The sequence below is a fragment of the Mchenga conophoros genome, linkage group LG20, assembly GCF_057382185.1.
Source record: "Mchenga conophoros isolate Kocher_MC1m ecotype Shallow Benthic linkage group LG20, M_conophoros_male_GT1.1, whole genome shotgun sequence".
NCBI lineage: Eukaryota > Metazoa > Chordata > Actinopteri > Cichliformes > Cichlidae > Mchenga > Mchenga conophoros.
In genome coordinates, this window is record NC_140545.1 from 10,540,298 (window position 1) to 10,557,930 (window position 17,633).

At 41.2% G+C, this 17,633-nt stretch overlaps 1 protein-coding gene across 7 annotated transcripts in view; it reads right to left on the minus strand.

The window, feature by feature from the left end:
- Positions 1–3,382: 3,382 nt before the first annotated feature.
- The window catches only part of mib2 (MIB E3 ubiquitin protein ligase 2), a 37,385-nt gene continuing 23,134 nt past the window's right edge, over positions 3,383–17,633 (minus strand). For all 7 annotated transcript variants that reach the window (XM_085259064.1, XM_085259063.1, XM_085259061.1 and 4 more), the window contains 10 exons: positions 16,919–17,052; positions 15,375–15,523; positions 14,762–14,918; positions 13,908–14,062; positions 8,237–8,363; positions 7,876–8,136; positions 6,079–6,257; positions 5,650–5,843; positions 5,445–5,510; positions 3,383–5,132 (listed from right to left, as the gene is read on the minus strand). In XM_085259064.1, the coding sequence (XP_085115190.1) occupies positions 4,891–5,132; positions 5,445–5,510; positions 5,650–5,843; positions 6,079–6,257; positions 7,876–8,136; positions 8,237–8,363; positions 13,908–14,062; positions 14,762–14,918; positions 15,375–15,523; positions 16,919–17,052 (1,664 nt within the window). In that variant the 3' untranslated portion in view covers positions 3,383–4,890. The remainder of the gene's footprint in view (positions 5,133–5,444; positions 5,511–5,649; positions 5,844–6,078; positions 6,258–7,875; positions 8,137–8,236; positions 8,364–13,907; positions 14,063–14,761; positions 14,919–15,374; positions 15,524–16,918; positions 17,053–17,633) is intronic.

Consider the following 17,633-nt stretch of genomic DNA (forward strand, 5'->3'; position numbering starts at 1 on the left):
TGAGCCATAAGACAATTAGGACTAAGAGGAAGCACAAGGCAGTGTTTAACCAGAGACGCTGCTCAGAAACCAGCCACACTAAAAGGGTTACAGCGGACACAACTTGCTCACCTGCTGTTTAGCGGAACTAAGATTGGAGGATGCATCCAGGAAAGGGATCGAGGGATCCATTATTACACACACTTTAAATATTTCAGTCTTTGAACCTTTCAAATCATCTTTGATACTGCAGTGAGTGTTCTTCCATTTAATCCCCCCCCCCCCCCCCCCCCCCCCTCCTAAATGTAGTCAGGGAGGAAAGTGTGATTGAAATAGTTTTCCTGGTATAAAAATAGTCATTTGGAGTCTTTTCATTTCTCACAGGCTGCAAAAAATCAATTTCTTTGCTGTGTGGGTGAAAACAGGAATGAAAATAGTGTCTGAAAATAAGCAGGTGTGCACTGATGAAGGTAAGGATTAGCAGGGAGACGAGGCAGCAACAAAAAGGGCTTCGAAAATCGAGAATACTAACAGGATCATTCTTAACAATAACTGAGTGCAAAACTTTCCATGATTTAATCCTTTGCTTTGATGAAGAGTCCATAATGGTTCAGGTAAGGATACTGTGGGTCATTCTGATCAAATTCATGACACAGGCCAGACTGAGACCTTGTTACAGGACATTATCATCTCTGTTGATGACACTTTACCCTGGAAATGTGTTGCTCATAAACATTCATTATCCTGAAAATAAGACCTTTAAATTGAACTCAAATTGTATTGTTGACCTATTTTTATTTCCTGCATGTAACTACAAAGATACCCCCGCTATTTCTTGATTTCATCTATATTAAAAAAATAAAACATGAAATAAAAAAGAAAACAGATAACACCATGGTATCATTCGTTCAAGGTATCCACTCTGTTACTATAACAGGATTTTCAGTAACAGGAAAGAGATTTTACCACAAAGAAAGATTATTAACACGTTATTAATCAAATTTTCACTATTATAAAAAGGAAGTGCGATGTACTGTAGGTAAGGTTTTACAGGGTTTGTGTTACTCTAGGGTGAGATCGCTGAATTATCTGGATAAAAATGGACCAAGCATTTCATAAATGACTATATACAGAGAAGATCAGTATTCCTAATGTGGAGCCCTGGAGAACTCCTTCAGATTAGGGAGAAAAAAAACTATTTGAAAACAAATCTAAAGCATTCCTGTCAATACTGTGAAGGCTATTCACCAGTGTCAAAGGGCACATAATAATAATCAGCATCATCATTTGTTTTTTATATAGGCAGCTGAAATTGAGCTACATGTTTGGAGATATGACAGGTGTAAATCGTGGGACTGTCCTCGGGGTGCAATTTCACATCTTTGTACTGTGAGAGGAAACCCAGACAAAAAGTTCTACCCATACACACGGTTCAAACCCAAAACCGCTTTGCTGTGAGGGGATAGTGCTAAGAACTGCACCATCGATCAATCCGAAGGACAAAGTGATGATGCTATATAATAATTTGAATACATGTACAATGTTCCTGAAGAAGTCATTTGTTTTTTTAATCACAAACATATGATCAAAAGCTTTTTTTCAGAGTACTTCTTGTCCAACAATGTGAGTTTGCACTATGGCTAGCACAGCGGTGCAGTGATTAGCATCATCACCTCACAGCAAGAAGGTCCTGGTTCAAATCCTGGCTGGGGCCTTCCTGTGGGGACTTCACATGTTCTCCTTGTGTCTGCGTGGGTTGTCTCAGAGTACTCAGACTTTCTCCCACATTTCAAAGACATGCATGGGGTTAGGTTACCTGGTCAAGTCATCTTTATTTATATAGAACATTTAAAAGACATCAAGCGTCGGCCAAAGTGCTGAACAGAGGAATATAATAAAAATAATAAAAATAGCTAAAAACATTATAGAAACATTGTAAGACATCCATATATGTTTGTAAAAAATAGTGGTGACTATAAACTCAGGTAAGCACAGCTGGGATAGATTCAAGCCTCCATCCATGAGAAGAACCGACGGATATCTGGTCAGCTGAGAGGTTTCCTTTGTTAAAAACAGCATCTTGTCACATCATTTTAAACAAGATGTGTCGATATGACTGGACACATTATTCTACAAATAAAATTTTGACAAACATGCAGCTTAATCTGTGAAATTTGAAAGAATGAGCTACCTTTTCAATCTAAAATATAATTAATAAGTTAACTATTCATTCACAGAGGTTAGCATCTGATTCTGTTGCTGCTGACTCTTGATTTCTGCAAGCATGCTTCAAGTCAAGGGGAAAATGCAGCACACTCAACTGAGGTAAGGAAATCTCATTGTTTAAATTAAGAAATGAAGCATAGGAGAAGCCCAAGTCCTTAGAAAACAGTTCCATATTTATTGCAAAATATTTTTGTACAGAATACAACTGAAAAAACATCAACAGAGGAGGAATGGACAGTAAGGCCAACATCAGAACTCCAAGAGCTGAAATGTACAAACACCAATAGTAACAACTGCTGCTTTAATATAATTTTTATACATAAATTGTTTCCTGCCCTCACAGCGACCTCCTTAAAAAAACAAAAACAAACAAAAAACCACAAACATCTTCCCCTTTTTTTCTAGAACATTATTGCCTTTGCCTGTAAACCCATCACCTTAAAACACCAACAATCCTTAAAATGCTGAAATTTCTGTAAGAAACGTGTCCCTTGATTGACAATGTCTCACAAAATATAAATATATATATATATACTTGTAAAAAGCTCCAAACGATATGGGACTGATAATATTTCAGAAGTGTGTAACATCACGTTTCTTTGAGAACACGAGGAGGTTCAAAACAGTAAGCTAAAGTTAAAAGGCTAACACCATTAGCTCAGCTGCTAACATCAGTAACCGAGTGTGCTGTGATAATATTTCTGATTCTAACCTAAAAAAACAAACATGAAAATTAGCTTCTTTTTTTTTTAGTTCACTTCACACTGCTGGAATAACCGAACGCTCGCTTGAGCTTAGAGGGGTTTAGCATAGTGCGTCTAGGTAATTTCGGGCGTGCATGCCCATGCACATCCTCATGCGATTTGGCACTGATAAAAAAAAGAAAAGAAAAATTCTTTCCTCAAAGCAAATCTCGTGGTACCCCTTGGTTTCTCCAGCTCCTTCTCTGTTACCTTTTTTTTTTCTTTATACATAAGAAAGGCAGAGTGAGACCGGATATACCCCCTCCCAAAAAAAAAAAACATTCAAATGTACATCTTTTTAACATTGCCTCTCCCAAAATTTGGGATCTAATGAAGAAAAAAAAAATGTCTCTGGAAGCTTATGTCCGAAAATAAAAATTATATATATATATATATATATATATATATATATATATATATATATATATATCTGCATAAGCCCTTCAAGTTAACACACCAAGAACAGATATCAGGATGATATACAATCCAGAACTCCAGAGGAGAAAGGGAGGCTTTCTTCTGAAAAGACTGGACTACAAAGGTAGACGTGGAAGGAAATACACAAGTGACACGACTACGCAATGTTTTTGCCCTTCTGATTCTAGATCTTACAATACATCTGGTGGGTTTGGTAACAAAATAGCTGTTAAAGTGTGTGCTCGCTGGGTTCTCCGCACCAGCCGTGTGACAGACAGACCGAGTGGTCGCCACACACAAAGTGAAACACAGAAACGAAGCCGACTGGTTCTTCTGGGAAGCTTGGTGGACTTTTTTTTTTTTTTCTTGTATTTTCAGAGGAAAACATCAGCTTTGTTGCAAACATTCGTTTAACTAATGAGAATGAAACTGTGACTTTAGACAAAGTGTTTCTACTTCAGTTCTTAGTCAGTATGCCCAACTCTCCATCCTTTCGTTTCAGTAACCTGTTGCTTTATAATGCTGTGTGTGTGTGTGTGTGTGTGTGTGTGTGTGTGTGTGTGTGTGTGTGTGTGTGTGTGTGTCTGGGGGTGGCTCTTTAATTCTGTATGGATATTCCAAGTGCTTTCAATGATTTGATACCCTGAGTAGAGGACATAGGCTTGGGGGTGAACTTCAGTAGAAACCAAAAACCTTTTGGCCGAAAAAGGACATTACTAAGTAATACCACCTTTCACACATAAATACACACCTGTACTCGTAGGTACGTTATAAACCACAAATGTAAGCAGAGAGAAAGAAAACGACAACAAATCACCCATGACGACACGGTCCTTTTCAGCTTTGCAATATGCATATGTTCATGCATATACAGTGTGTATTTCCCCTTGCATACAGACAATTGGTTGGGGATTATATAGAGAGCCTTTAGTTATACCAACTCCCTCTGCAGAGACTAACACTGATTATTAAGAGACTGATACAAATGAGAGCAAACATAATTCACAGGACAGGCTGAGGAGCAAGATGAGAAGTGATTTCTGCGCAGCCTTGTAAACAGATGTGGCCAGAGAGCCAGAGAGGATGATGGGACAAACATCCACTTAAAGCAGCAAAGAGAGGACAGATTACACGAGGCAGAGGCTGGGTGGGAGTGAGGAAAAGAAGTAGTGAGTGAGGGGAGGGGCGTTTTTTTACCCTCCCAGCTTGCCAATCAAAGCAGCGGCGTCGTCTCGTGACTTTGACTGTCGTACTCAGCTAAACATCTGTCCTGGAGCTGAAAATCGAATTAAATTAATAAACACGTTCCTGCCTGCGCTGCTCGATGAAAGCTACTCCGAACACAAGGTGGCCTCTCAGTGATTTAATACAGCATCTGATAGTCAAGCAGCCTGTGGGCTGATCCAAGGGGATGGTTGGGGTTACTGGGGGTGTCCAAAATAACAGCTGCCCACTGCCCATCCCCAGCCTCGCTTCTCTCCGATGCCCCCCTCCACTATTCTCTGGACTGAGCGGAGAGAGAAGCTCAGACAAACAGCTGGATCCGCTCGCGGATGGTCTGCCGGCAGATCGGGCAGGTCTTAAGCGCGGCGCTGCAGTCGATGCAGGAGGCGTGCCCGCACTGGAAGACCAGCTTGATGTGGTTATCGATGCAGATGGGACAGGTCATCCTCTCCTCCATCTGACGGTAGCGGGACTGCAGTTGTTCGAGCAGGTTGTGCTGCTCTGAGTTCTCGGTGCCGGGGCTGCAGTCCACCTCCGTTTGGTCTGTGGAAAGAGGTCATTGTTATTAAACGAGTTCATTTTATGCAGACTGTGCAGTGCTGTGCAAGATGAGACCGTCCTGCTGTACTAATGGCTCAAAATAATAAGGTTAACACGGAGACAGCAGTGTCCAGAACACACAGCTGCTTGCATTTACCATTCAAGGCTGCGTCTGAGTGACCAGACAGCACCACGAATACGGAGACGTCGTCTTTAGGACATCATAAATGAATAAATAATTTCATGAATAAACATTAAGATAACAAGAAACATTTAAGGCTTAAGATTTCGGACAGTAAAGCAGCTAGAACTTACCTTGCCTAATTTTCTTGGTGATTGTGACCTGGCATTTGATGCACTTCTTCATGCGATGGGCACATTCTGTTTAGACAAGCACCGCATTAGCCAAGGATCAATTAGACTCAAAGTCTATTTTTGTCTGTATCAATAACAATACTGTTTGACATTCAATAATGAAAGTAGAGCAAACAACACAGAGAGAAAAAAAGGCATAGCCCACCTTCACAGGCCACACTGTGCTGGCAGGGGCAGAAGAGAACCAGAAGAGCCAGCTCGGAGCAGATGAGGCATTCGCTGGGCCCGGGCGGCGTTGGTAGAACCAGGTTGGTCATGGTGTTGGGCGTCGTGTGGACCCGCCGCAGGCTGGCGCTGCTCAGGCCCTGTCCGCATGTGATGGCCTGCAGGCGCTGCAACCTGACACACAACACACAGCTATAACGCCCCACTAAACCAAGGCTTCCTTTTTTAACCTCAGCTGACTCCCACACACCAGCGCTTATTCCTTAGCAACTGTTTTCTGTTTGTCATTTCAATGAAAAATAGCACATAAGAGTGTAAATATGACCGTCAGAATGTTTTATGAACTATGCATCATAAAAATATCAGCCACCGCTTCGTGTACTTCAACCCTAATTTTGCAAACGGCTACCTGTGCTTCTCAGAGAAGCTCTTGATGAGCTGCAGCATGGTGCTGTCTGCCACCAAGTCCAGAGGACTCTTGCCCTTGTGGTTGGCGTAGCTGATGTCAGCACCTTCCATCGCTAGAAAACAGGCGACAGCTGTGCCTATGCTCAGCTCCGTACTCCCCAGAAGACCTGTCGCGTTCAGCTGTGGACAGAGAAGATAAGGGAGGGGAGAGAAATTTTAGACCGTTTTAGAGACGCACTCTTTAAAAACCTAACAGCTGATCCGAACGGTGAGAGCTGAGAACAACTTAAAAACCTCCAGGAGCTGAATTTAAGCAACACCAGGTAACTGAAGTAAAAACAGTGCAACCCAGCTAAGGCTGATATATAATTGCACTCCTAATCAGCACGGAAGAACTCCTAATAACTCATCTGCTGACAGTGGCCAGAACAGCCCTGAGCACTTAAGTCTAGCCACCTTCATGGCTGTGTATGTGTGTGTATTAGTGTGCGCTTGGCAGGTGTCCAGGATGCTGAGAGGAGCTGCAGTGTTTGCGGTCATATATACTAGAAAGGACGTTCTTCTTCACTGGTGCAATGATACCAACACGAACTGGTGGAACAGCAATTAAAGTGCTGCTCAAAGCAAAGAGTCAAGGTCTGTGTAAAATGAATATTAGGCCACTTCTCGTGAGTAAAAGATTCAGCCAAGTATCAAACAACAGATAAACAAAGTTAGCATCTATCTAATTACCGGAACCTCTCTTTTCCCAGTGTAGGAATACGTGGAAATCATGTGACCTAAATCCATCTATTTCCCATTTTGATGATGTCAGAGCAGTCCTAACGGCTCAGCAAAGCATGTTTGTATTAACAACGTACAATTTGGATTAACTACAAGTAGTAGAATTAGCCGTTCTCTCATTCATTACAAAGTCTCTGCCAGTATTTTCTTTTAAAGCCACAGAACGAGATTAGAGTCAAAGACACAGTCATCTTACGAAATCCTAAATGTTGAGGGCTTATTGTTCAAATGTCTATAGCTTCACTGGGCATGCAGCCCCTGCTTTAAACTATATATGGTATCATTTCACTGCACTCCTCATTACTTTGTCCGCAGTTAACCCCACTCTTCTGCCATGTTTATACAACCTGCCAAAGTCCTTACTCCTTATTTAACGCCGTCTTTAAGGTCATGCCACCTGAGTCCTTCCAACTCCTTCTCACACTCATCCTGCTGTTTACCTGGTAAAGTCAACTAACTCTCTTACACTAAATTAACCCCTAGAACTAAGGGTAAATAGTGTAACACTTATTCATCTATGTCCATCATTTTATCCTTGACCCTTATTAGCCTTTATTTACCCTACTATGAGCCTGCACTTACACTCTAAAGCCCGCAATAATCTTTCTCCAGCTCTAAAGTAATGTTCTGATCGCCATTTACTCTCTTATCCAGTCTATATTTACATCTCTTAGTAGTCTTAGTAACCTTGTCTTTGTCCTATATTTACCTTGTTGCCAGGTTTTATTTAGCCACCATTTCATCCTGTCAAACAGCATCTTTTCTCTTGCTCTCTTTTCATTTGATCCACTTCCAGCAACACCAAGAATTCAACAGTAGAGGATCTGTTAAATGCCAATCTCATGTTTTAAATCTATCCCATCATAACGGGAATCGCAAAAGTTAAAAAGTGGTGAACTTTGGTGTAGCAGTAAAACAGTTTCATCAAACCAGGCGCTCCCCTCGAAGGAATCTTTTAAAAATGAAAAGAACAAATTTAACAACATGCCACCTCCCCCTCCCCGTCAGTTCTCACCCTGCAGTACAGAGACGTGGAGGAACATCCGTCGCTGCTCTCCTCGCTGCTGCTGGTACCTACGGATGGGCTGAGCATAACGTTGGCCAGCTGCGGGCGGAGGAGGGCCACGTGCATGGCCGTGTCACCGTCCTCGTCCTCCATGTTGACGTCGGCGCCCTCGTCCACCAGCAGCTGCACCAACTCTGTGTGGCCCTGCGTCACCGCCAGCTGAAGCGGCGTCTGGTTCCGGTTGTTTCGGATGTTGATGTCACAGCGCCCCTGTAGTAGAAGAAGAGCAAAAACAAATACATTTTTTTTAAGTTTTACAACAAAAGCATCGGTTTAAACAGGTAAATATGCAAACGTATGGTCAACTCGCCTCCTTGATGAGGATTTCTGCGACATCTTTGTGGTTGTTGAGAGCCGCCAGATGCAGCGCAGAGAAGCCGTCCTCTTTTTTAACATCGACCAGCTGCCGTGCTCGGGCCAGGATCTTTTCTGTGGCCCTGCCAGCAGGACAGAAACACAACACTCAATTAGCCACATCGTTCCTGACTCCTTAAATTAAGTGCTGTATTAGCTGTCTTCGAGCTTGTTGCCCCATCAAACACTCACAGAAACGGCTGAATATTGATATAATGGTAACACTTGAATTGAATGGAATATCAATGTATTTTATTTGATGTTGTTTTATTTATCTACAAATACTTAAACGTAGGGACACTGGAACAAAGGGACAACAAGTCAGGCTTTTACAGGAAACAAAAAATAGTTATTCAACTGTCCTTTTATTTTACTCAAATATATGTAATAAGGCCTGTTCTCCCTTCCTAAGGTAAAATAAAATAAAATACTATATCAGCAATAACTATGTGACCTTAAAATGAGAAAACAATCAAGCAGGATTACAAATAAGCTGTTCTAAATCTCTACTAAATACCAAGTATAAAGTGAACATCCATCATGCACATCAGCATAATGAATATTAAATAGAGAAGTAAAAAAAAAAAAGGGGGGGGGGGAAGGGCCCAAAAAGTGCAATGTATTTATGATGTCAGCTGGGGAAATACTATTTGTTTTTCCACTGAATTTTAATGAAATTACGCACTTACAGTATAAATAAAACGACAACAGCCTAAATGTACAACATTGAGTACTTCCTTAACCATATATTGATGTAGGCTTATCATTATGTGCCTGAATCTGACCAGACAGCGACAAGTGTCTACAACACCACCTTGAGCTGAAGAAAAGGCACAAAGCATAAACCTCTCAGAAATGGAAATATGATCAAGTTTCCTGGTCTCTGAAATGAGCTTGGACTGAGACGCAGCTGCTGTAAAGCCGCTAACAAGCCAATCTGACAAGAACGCTCACCATCATCATCAGTATTCAAACAAACAGTGCACTACATCAAGGACAAATACCACAACCTCCACCTCATTTACACAGTGCTCAACTCAGCTGAGGACAGCCAAGCTCAAGTTTTCTAACGTGAAAAATTTAAGAGCAAGTTTGGTCAGATTAGAGATTAGAGCAAGTCGTCTTAACTGTGAGAGGTTAACAAAAGTGAAGTTGAAATTCGGCTGCATTCGGTGAAGTGACAATATGGGAACTATTTTTTTTATCTTTACCACACTGGACTAATTCTGCAGTTTAAGGATGGACTGCACTGTTGAGTTGCCCTCTGGTCTGTAGCCGAGTTTGCTTTAAGACGTGTGAAATTGAAGTCGACAGCCTTCACGAACGCCCGGGAAGCTAGCGTGTCTGTGAAGGCCTCCGTGTGAGGTGAAGCAAACTTTCCAGTGATCGTAACTTAATTTTAATGTCAATCCTGCTGGGTCTCACTGAAAAACACCAGTGGTGCACACATCGATAGCTGGTGTCGAGCAATCATAGTGAAGCTGAAGCAGATTAACAGATGGCATATAAGGAACACCCATCATTATTTTTTTTTAACTCATCCCTTTTTTTTGTTAGGGGAGTGGACACTTTAACCAACATGGCCCTGTATCCAATCACTGTCTGCATTGCCTTGAGATGACGCATTATAATTGAGACTGTAGTCTGTCTGATAATAATAAATAAATGTAATTCATATTCTGGAAATAATACTCTTCCAATTCGAATAATGGTTTTCAAAGTTGTGCTTTTTCTTTTAACCCGACTGGATGCAACTGTATGACATCAGAGTAACAGGGACAACTTTAATGCAGGTTTCACTGACCTAACTAAAATTTTACAGTGATTACAGGACTCTTAGCAGCAGAGCGCTAATACATGAGGTCCTGGACTGCTATAAGTAAGCGGCATGTATAGGCACGATTGATGGATGAAGGCTGTTAGGGAGACACTGTGTTAGAGGTCATTGGTATCTGCAATGCAGCTCTATACGTGTGTGTCAGCGTGTGTGTGGTTGAGCTATAAAAGTTAGCTCCAGACCACCTTTTATTAGCTTCACTCAGGACGGGTAGCAGCCGCCTCAGCTGTGTCACCTCTATATCTGCTGTGCCTTTCTTCTCTGCATTTCTTCCATAAGCCTTACTCCTGTGTGTGTTCACGAATATTCAGACTTGAGCTGGCGTTTTGAGGCAGTTTTGTACAAACATGCACTCACGCGCAAGAGCTGGAGGGCATCTTAGGCACGCTGGTAATGACTTTCCTGGGGACTGAAGTCATCATTAGGTTATTTTTGGGAGTTTCCATCATGCTTGTTTGTAGCTTGCTTTTCAATCAAAGCTTGATAAAAGCAGGAGGACTGCTTGATGTACACGAGACGACAAAACAAAACATAAAACGTGGCGGTATTATTAGCTATAAGAGTGACTAAGTTGTGAAATCTAGCTGTGTCAGAGAGTTTACACAGTACTGTCAAGATGAACACTAAAAATGAAGACAAGGGTTTGAAGAAAAAGGGGAAAAAAACTTGCTGCAGACGTGGTGAAAGTGAGGAGAAAACAATAAAGCTATGTTGAGGTGAAATAGAGGCAAGCAGTTTTCATTTTCAAGTAAATACAGTTAGCATCGTCTCTCCTATCGAGCTGAAACCTCTAAAAGGAAATCTGGCAACAAGCCTTGTTTCTTTTCTTTCCCAGGACTGTTTGTGAACTTGGCCTCAAGACCCTATTTTTCCATTTCCTTATAATAAATAAATATTCTAATAAACAGAACATTCTTGTCTTTTGGTCACAAAAAAGAAGGTCACAGCTGCTCTTGAGAACTCAATCCTCAGGATAGTAAAGCAGCCATCAATTAAGCAGTGGAAATATCCTAATGGACAAATGGACTGAAAACAGACAATGAGGGAAACAAAAGAAGCAGTTTTAGTCTGCTATGTGTATTGGACAATATAGAAACACAAAAAGTAGACAGTCACTGTCCTGCATTAGTATAGTGTAGGCCTGCTGATGATAAATGAAGGACCTGGTGAACCGAGTTGATCCTGAACACTGTAAATCCTGTGTCTCTGTTTTTGGTGCAGCAGCTGATGTCAGGCTAAATGAATGCTGGGGAGAGCAGCCTAAATTCCCAGAGGTGCACATATGACACTTGCCAGAACAGATCGGACATTTATTAAATGACTGTCTACTGCGGCCTCCACTTGCAGGTGTTGCTTGCCAAAAGTCTTTTCCCCGCTCAGTCCACATTTGTCCACACACCGCTCATGTGCAGGGATGTCCTGAGATACTATTTTTCAAGGTCAGTAGATTATAAGACACGTAGGAGGAGCCTGGCTGTGGGAGTGCTGAGGATATGTGGGTCACTGGGAGGAAGTCAGAATTTGAGGCTTTAAAGCCTTTTTTGAGGAGAAAGCCTCATTAACTTGCAGCATTTTTTAAGTCAATTTATAGCAATAAATAAATAGAGGAGAGTCTTCAGGAAAAACAGCCAGCGGACTATAGTAAGCTAGAGTAATGCATTTGTTCTTTACTGACCATACAGATTCATGGACTTTAGATATAAGATACACTTTTAAAGTCTTGAACTAAAGCCTTGAATGAATGAATTGCTTCGGGGGGAATTTACGGTGATTCTGGTATTTTTAACTACTTGCCTTATTGCCTTATTGACCCACCCCTTAAAAAGCCGGGGAAAATCTTCCATGACAAATTTGTGCTATTTGTAATGGAAAATTCCCAAAAGGTTGTTAAGGCCTCAAAGCAAATGTTCAGTCAGATTTGTTGCATTTAGGGAAACAGCAACCTTTTAAAAGTCACTTGAATCTTTAATGCAATATTTCTTTACCTTATCAAAATAATCCAATTTCCACCTAAAGAAAATACAGATTTATACATATAGAACTGCACTCAATCATTTCAAGCAATATATTGTTAATACTCCGGAAATTAATGAAGAAAAAAAAATCATACTACAGACCGCATTAAGCAACAGGCAACGCATTACTGAGAAGAATGATGATTGTTGACTTTTCCCTCTACCTTTACATGTTCCTGGAGGTGTGGAGAACAGAGGGAGATACCGGCACACCAACAAAAATCCAGGGAACATTTATATGAAACCCTATCATTGTGAGAAAACTCAGTTATCAACTGCATTTCTGTGTCAAGACTCAGCTTAAGATTAAGAACCTCCAGTGTTGATCAGCCTCAAACCAACAGACAGAAAATAATGGAGCCTTTGTGGCACGTACCACTGAGGCAACTTTGAAGGCTGGCCTTAAGCACTTCAGTGTTGAGTAAAATGGCTGAGCTGATCCTTTTCCAGCTTCCGAACGGTGTCACTTGTACCTCTTTCCCATCCGGACAGTGTCTGTGTTGGTGCAGAGCCGCTTTCAGAATGGGCTTGAATTTCGACAGCGTTGCAAAGTGAAGTTTATGTAACACAGTGTACAGTATCTTCTCTCTGTGCCTCTAAAACAGTGTTACACAGCAGTGACAAAGTCTACAGCCGAATCGTGACAGCTTTGCTGTGTTAATAAAGTCTTTCCTGGGAAAACATGTCTGGCTCATTGTTTAGCTTTTGTTTGGATTTTGGGAATTTTTACGCACTCATGAATCTCAAAACTGCATTGCTGAGAAATGACTAGACTGCATACAGTCCAGGGAAAAGAGAAATAAAAACAACTGAGTGTGTACAGAAAGAAGTGACGCAAAAGTAAATGTTGTTGCATTTTTGCCTCATATTGACAGTCAGCCTGCTGACAGCAGCAGAAGCTGTGTGGGAGATGAGATCTATCTGTAACAGATAGCGCTGAGAGAGCCGACCTTTGAATCCTTATTTGAACCCACAGAAGAGACCCACACATAAGCACACAAGCCTATACACGCACACTTCCAACGCTCACAGATACATGCGTTTAAACTAACAATACACGGTGAAAAACTGAGCAAGGACTGAAAGCTGAATGACGCTAAAGGGTTTTTACTTTGCAGCTGAATTTGTTTGGTGTACATAAAGCTGGATTTGGGGAAACCAAAGCTTTTGATTGATTTTTCATCAACGTGGTGCGAGGTTTAATCCAGAACCAGTTTCCCAAATTCTGAAACATAGTATAGTATCATTAATTTGCTCAGCCCAAAGCAGAACCACTGATTTCACTACATATCGTACTGTGTATGACTGTGTACGTGACAAATAAAAAAATAAAAAAAATTTGAATTTGATGCCAGTGACTACTGCAAGAAATTCAGCAACGATTGGCACATGAAACCCACTATGATTTTCTTCCTAAAGAAACTACCCCAACTCCTGCCAGTAACAATAGTCAATAATAGTCTTTTATTGCTTTGGCACATTCAATTTTGTGATATTTTAAGGCACATGCCCAATACTTCTTAATCTCAAAGTGACAACTGCAAGACTACAAGGCAAAATCTTTTCAAAAGTCCTAAAATCCTCTAATGACACTAAATGGTAACCCCTAGAAACCCCAATTGCATGTTAGAGCTCAAGAAAATGCCTCAAGTGCCTAAAAAAACATTTAAAGTCAAAAAATCTTTTCCAACAAGTTTTGGGGATATTTCCTAATTTCACTTCTGTGTATGACATGTGACTGCGCATGCAGATATGATTACGTCATCCCCACTCACAGTTTGTTTCCTTTGAGGGCAGCATGGTGCAGCAGATTGAAGCCTCTGTGGTTCTGCTGGGTGAAATCAATGTTGGGCACCACGGACAGGATCTCAATGATATTGCGGAAATCTTTAGCAATGGCGTCGTGGAGCGGCGTGTCCCCGTATGAATCCTGTTAAAGACAGGAAGCAAACAGGGTCAAACTAGCTTTTCAAATTCAGGTTTTTAAATATTTTCTTGAGACTTTAGAAAATAACATTGACATGGTCTATTAAACATCTTCTATACAAAATATTCCGGTGATCTGTCGACTGAACATGATTTCTGTTCACTACAATTTGTTGATCCAGGGAGGCAAAAGTTCCTGATTGCCTATATGCTTCCCCGCCTTTATGAAATGGTCAAAAAAAAGCAGATGTACGCTCAGATCACGTGCACATTTATCACACGGAAACGCTGAAAAAACTCTGGGCTGGCATGTTTTTAGCTGAGTAGCCACACCATTGAAGCAGAAAAAAATAAATTAGGAAATTGTTGGCCTGGTTGCAGGCGTGTTAGACCATGTGAAAAATCCCCTATGGGCAGTATGACTGAAAGCCAGAGAAGATTACTTACTGGCTATCTAAACACTTACTCAAGGGTCTCTCTCCACCCCCCTAAACTGACTAGTTTGATAATTAATAATAAGCTCATTCACTCCTAACCAGTAACTGCACCAGAGTGAGTCAAATAGTTGAGTTAATTTAGTTCAAATAAAAGATAAGGAGTAAAAAGCAACACTGGAAAAACGATCAAGCATAAAAAAAACTAACATGTTGGATCATTTTTATTTATGGCTGGGGTCAGGACTGAGCACACAGCCACCTCTCACCTGGAGATTGACATCAGCAGAATGTTCAGTTAGCACCCGCACCACGTCAGTGAAGCCCTTGTTGACGGCGATGTGGAGCGCCGTGCACATGGAGTTGTTCAGGAGGTTGACATTTGCCCCCTTACTCAACAGCAGCCGCGCGATCTCCGCCTGATTACTGGACCAAAACAGACACAAATTAACCCACACTTGATTGTTCACATTTCTGTAAACTATATTAATTCAAAACTAGGAGACAACAAATGAAAAGAAAAAGAAAAAGCTACCTGCATCTTCAAAAAGCCCAAGAGTTTCTTACCACGACACACAAATATCCCATCTGACTTTTTTATAATTTGGATTATATGAAATCTTTCCTGATCACATTAACGCAGGACGTTAACTGGGTGCCTTATTATGGTTATTATGCAACAGTTCAAGGCAGTCACTTCTGTGAACAGGTGATCACATTACAAGGAAAGGGATTAGCTTGAGCTCAAGTCATTTATCTGTCAGTCACAAGCTCCTGTTTTGGACTTGCAATATGCTAGTCTTTTCTTGTTTGTATTTGGCAAATTGTCTCTGTATATATATATATATATATATATATATTTATGTGTGTGTGTGTCCTTACCCAAAAGCAGTGTAGTGCAATGCCGTGTCTCCATCTTCATCTTTGACCTCAACTGAGCTGTTTGCCTGCAGCAGGGCCTTCACCACCTCCATGTGGCCTTGGTGAGCAGCAACCTGCAGCGCAGTCTTGCCTTGGTTCTTGATATCCACCTGCCATGGGCACACACATCGTTGCAGATTCATCAGAGCTGATGCTAGTCTGGACAATAACTGAGCTCAACACAGAGTGGTTGGAAATAATCTGCACATGAATAACAACCACACTCGTCATACACTTGAACACATAATCCAAATAAGTAGTGTCGTCACAGCAGAGCTGAATGCAGAGATAAATATTTACTCCGACTTCACAGTGTGACTTTTTTTTCCTTTTTTCTTGAACAAAAGAAAAACATCTTAGGAAATTTCAAACATCAATTTAAGTAGTCTAGATCAACACTGAATGAAAAGTGAGTGCGACACAGCTACACTAACACACAGTGGCCAAACTGCAAGGTTTCAAAAGTATTTCGACACTTCGGTGTGTCACTGATGCACAAAAGGAGCCACATGTGACTCAGAGGTGTTTGAGGGATGCCATTTAGAGAAAAAACTCAATACGATAATGAGGTTGTAAAACCCACAGCCTATCTGAGGTCTATCTATAGCAGCTGGGTTTCCCAAAATGACCAGTTGGGTATTTTCTAAAAAAAAAACACATGTGAACAGGAAAACTTGAAAATTGCAAAAGACAGTGTAAACAATGAATCTCAGGTTTGACAGATGCCGAGAAAATCTGGTTCATGATGAAGACAAACTGCACACAGTGATGCACAGCAAGTCTAGAACCTCACTAAAACACAGGCAATGATCAAAGGGTGAAAAATGATGCCAACATTTTATTCTACTTTTAAACAACTGATCACTTATTGCTTTTTTTTTACCCATATTGTTTGACAGCTTTTAGATTATGCCTTATTCTTCACCTGTAATCAGTTAGGAGTGACTTAAGCACTGTTACAAATACCTTCATAAAGAAAATATATTCTATATACAGCATGCCTGGATCAATCACTGATCTGTCCTTTCAAAACCAGTTTTACGTTCTGTCATTCAAACATGCAATTAATGCCTGGAATTATTTGATTCTTTGGCTAAGGTAGCCCATCTGGTTGTGTTGGAGATTTTTCCTCCAAACCATGGGGGAATTGTTGGTTTTCTCTATAATAATGTAAGGTCTCAGCCCTCTTGTGTGTGACCTGAAGATACATATGTCATGCTTTGGGGTTACATCAATAAATTATTGGACAGTGTTTCCACTGCCTGTGTCAGTGGGTGAGGGTGGAGGGGAAACCTTGTAAATCTGTTAACAAGTGAGTCCTATAGTTGAGTTTGAGTTGCATTTTTACATAATAGCACTGACAGACTGGAAAATGTCAGCCTATAATATTGCTGTATCTGGCTCAATAAGTCAATCAGACTTCAACCCAAGGCCTGGAGCCCTGATGTAAAGAGCTCTTGGAACAGACAGTGGACTGCAGCAAAGAGAAGGAGTGCTGCACTAACCTTGTCAGGATACTTCTGCACCAGCTCCCGCACCTTGCTGGCACTGCCATGCGCTGCCTCAATGACTAGCCGACTGGGATTGTCTTGCTCTGTGGACTGAGAGAGCAGCTTCTCCAGCACTGAGATGACAGTACCTGAACAGAGACAGAGTCAGAAAGAGAGGGAGAAGAGGAGGTGTAGGGGTAGGATGTGAAAAGGGAACAGAGGACAAAAGAATTACATTAGTTTTTTCCACTTCAATTCTAATGTCGCACAAGCCTTGCAAAAATAAAAAATAAAAAAAAAATAAGCCATTCGAACTGGTTAACGAATGCTAGAATGAGTCAAAATGTCCCAGCATGCACTGGAATCTGACCACACACATTTGCAAACACACATCAGTCTGTTGTTAGCCTCCCATAATCTGAACTGAACACATAAACAGAGAAGATTTTGTCATGATTAAGAGACTGCTGAGAACTTGTGACATGATGACAAACGTGTCCACCTGCTGTCAAAGTGCAGGATCAGGAGATGCTACAGAGAAAATTTCAGAAAGAAGCATACTTTACACACTGCTGAAAAAAAAACAAACAAACTTGATGCCACTGATGCCGCATGGATGAGAAAGGATGCGTAGCAAAGCTGAAATGAGGGAGAGTAGGGGGATAACTGAAAGCCTGCAGGAGATAAAGCTGGAGCTGGTGTGTTAGAGATGAGCCCCCTCTTCCCGGCA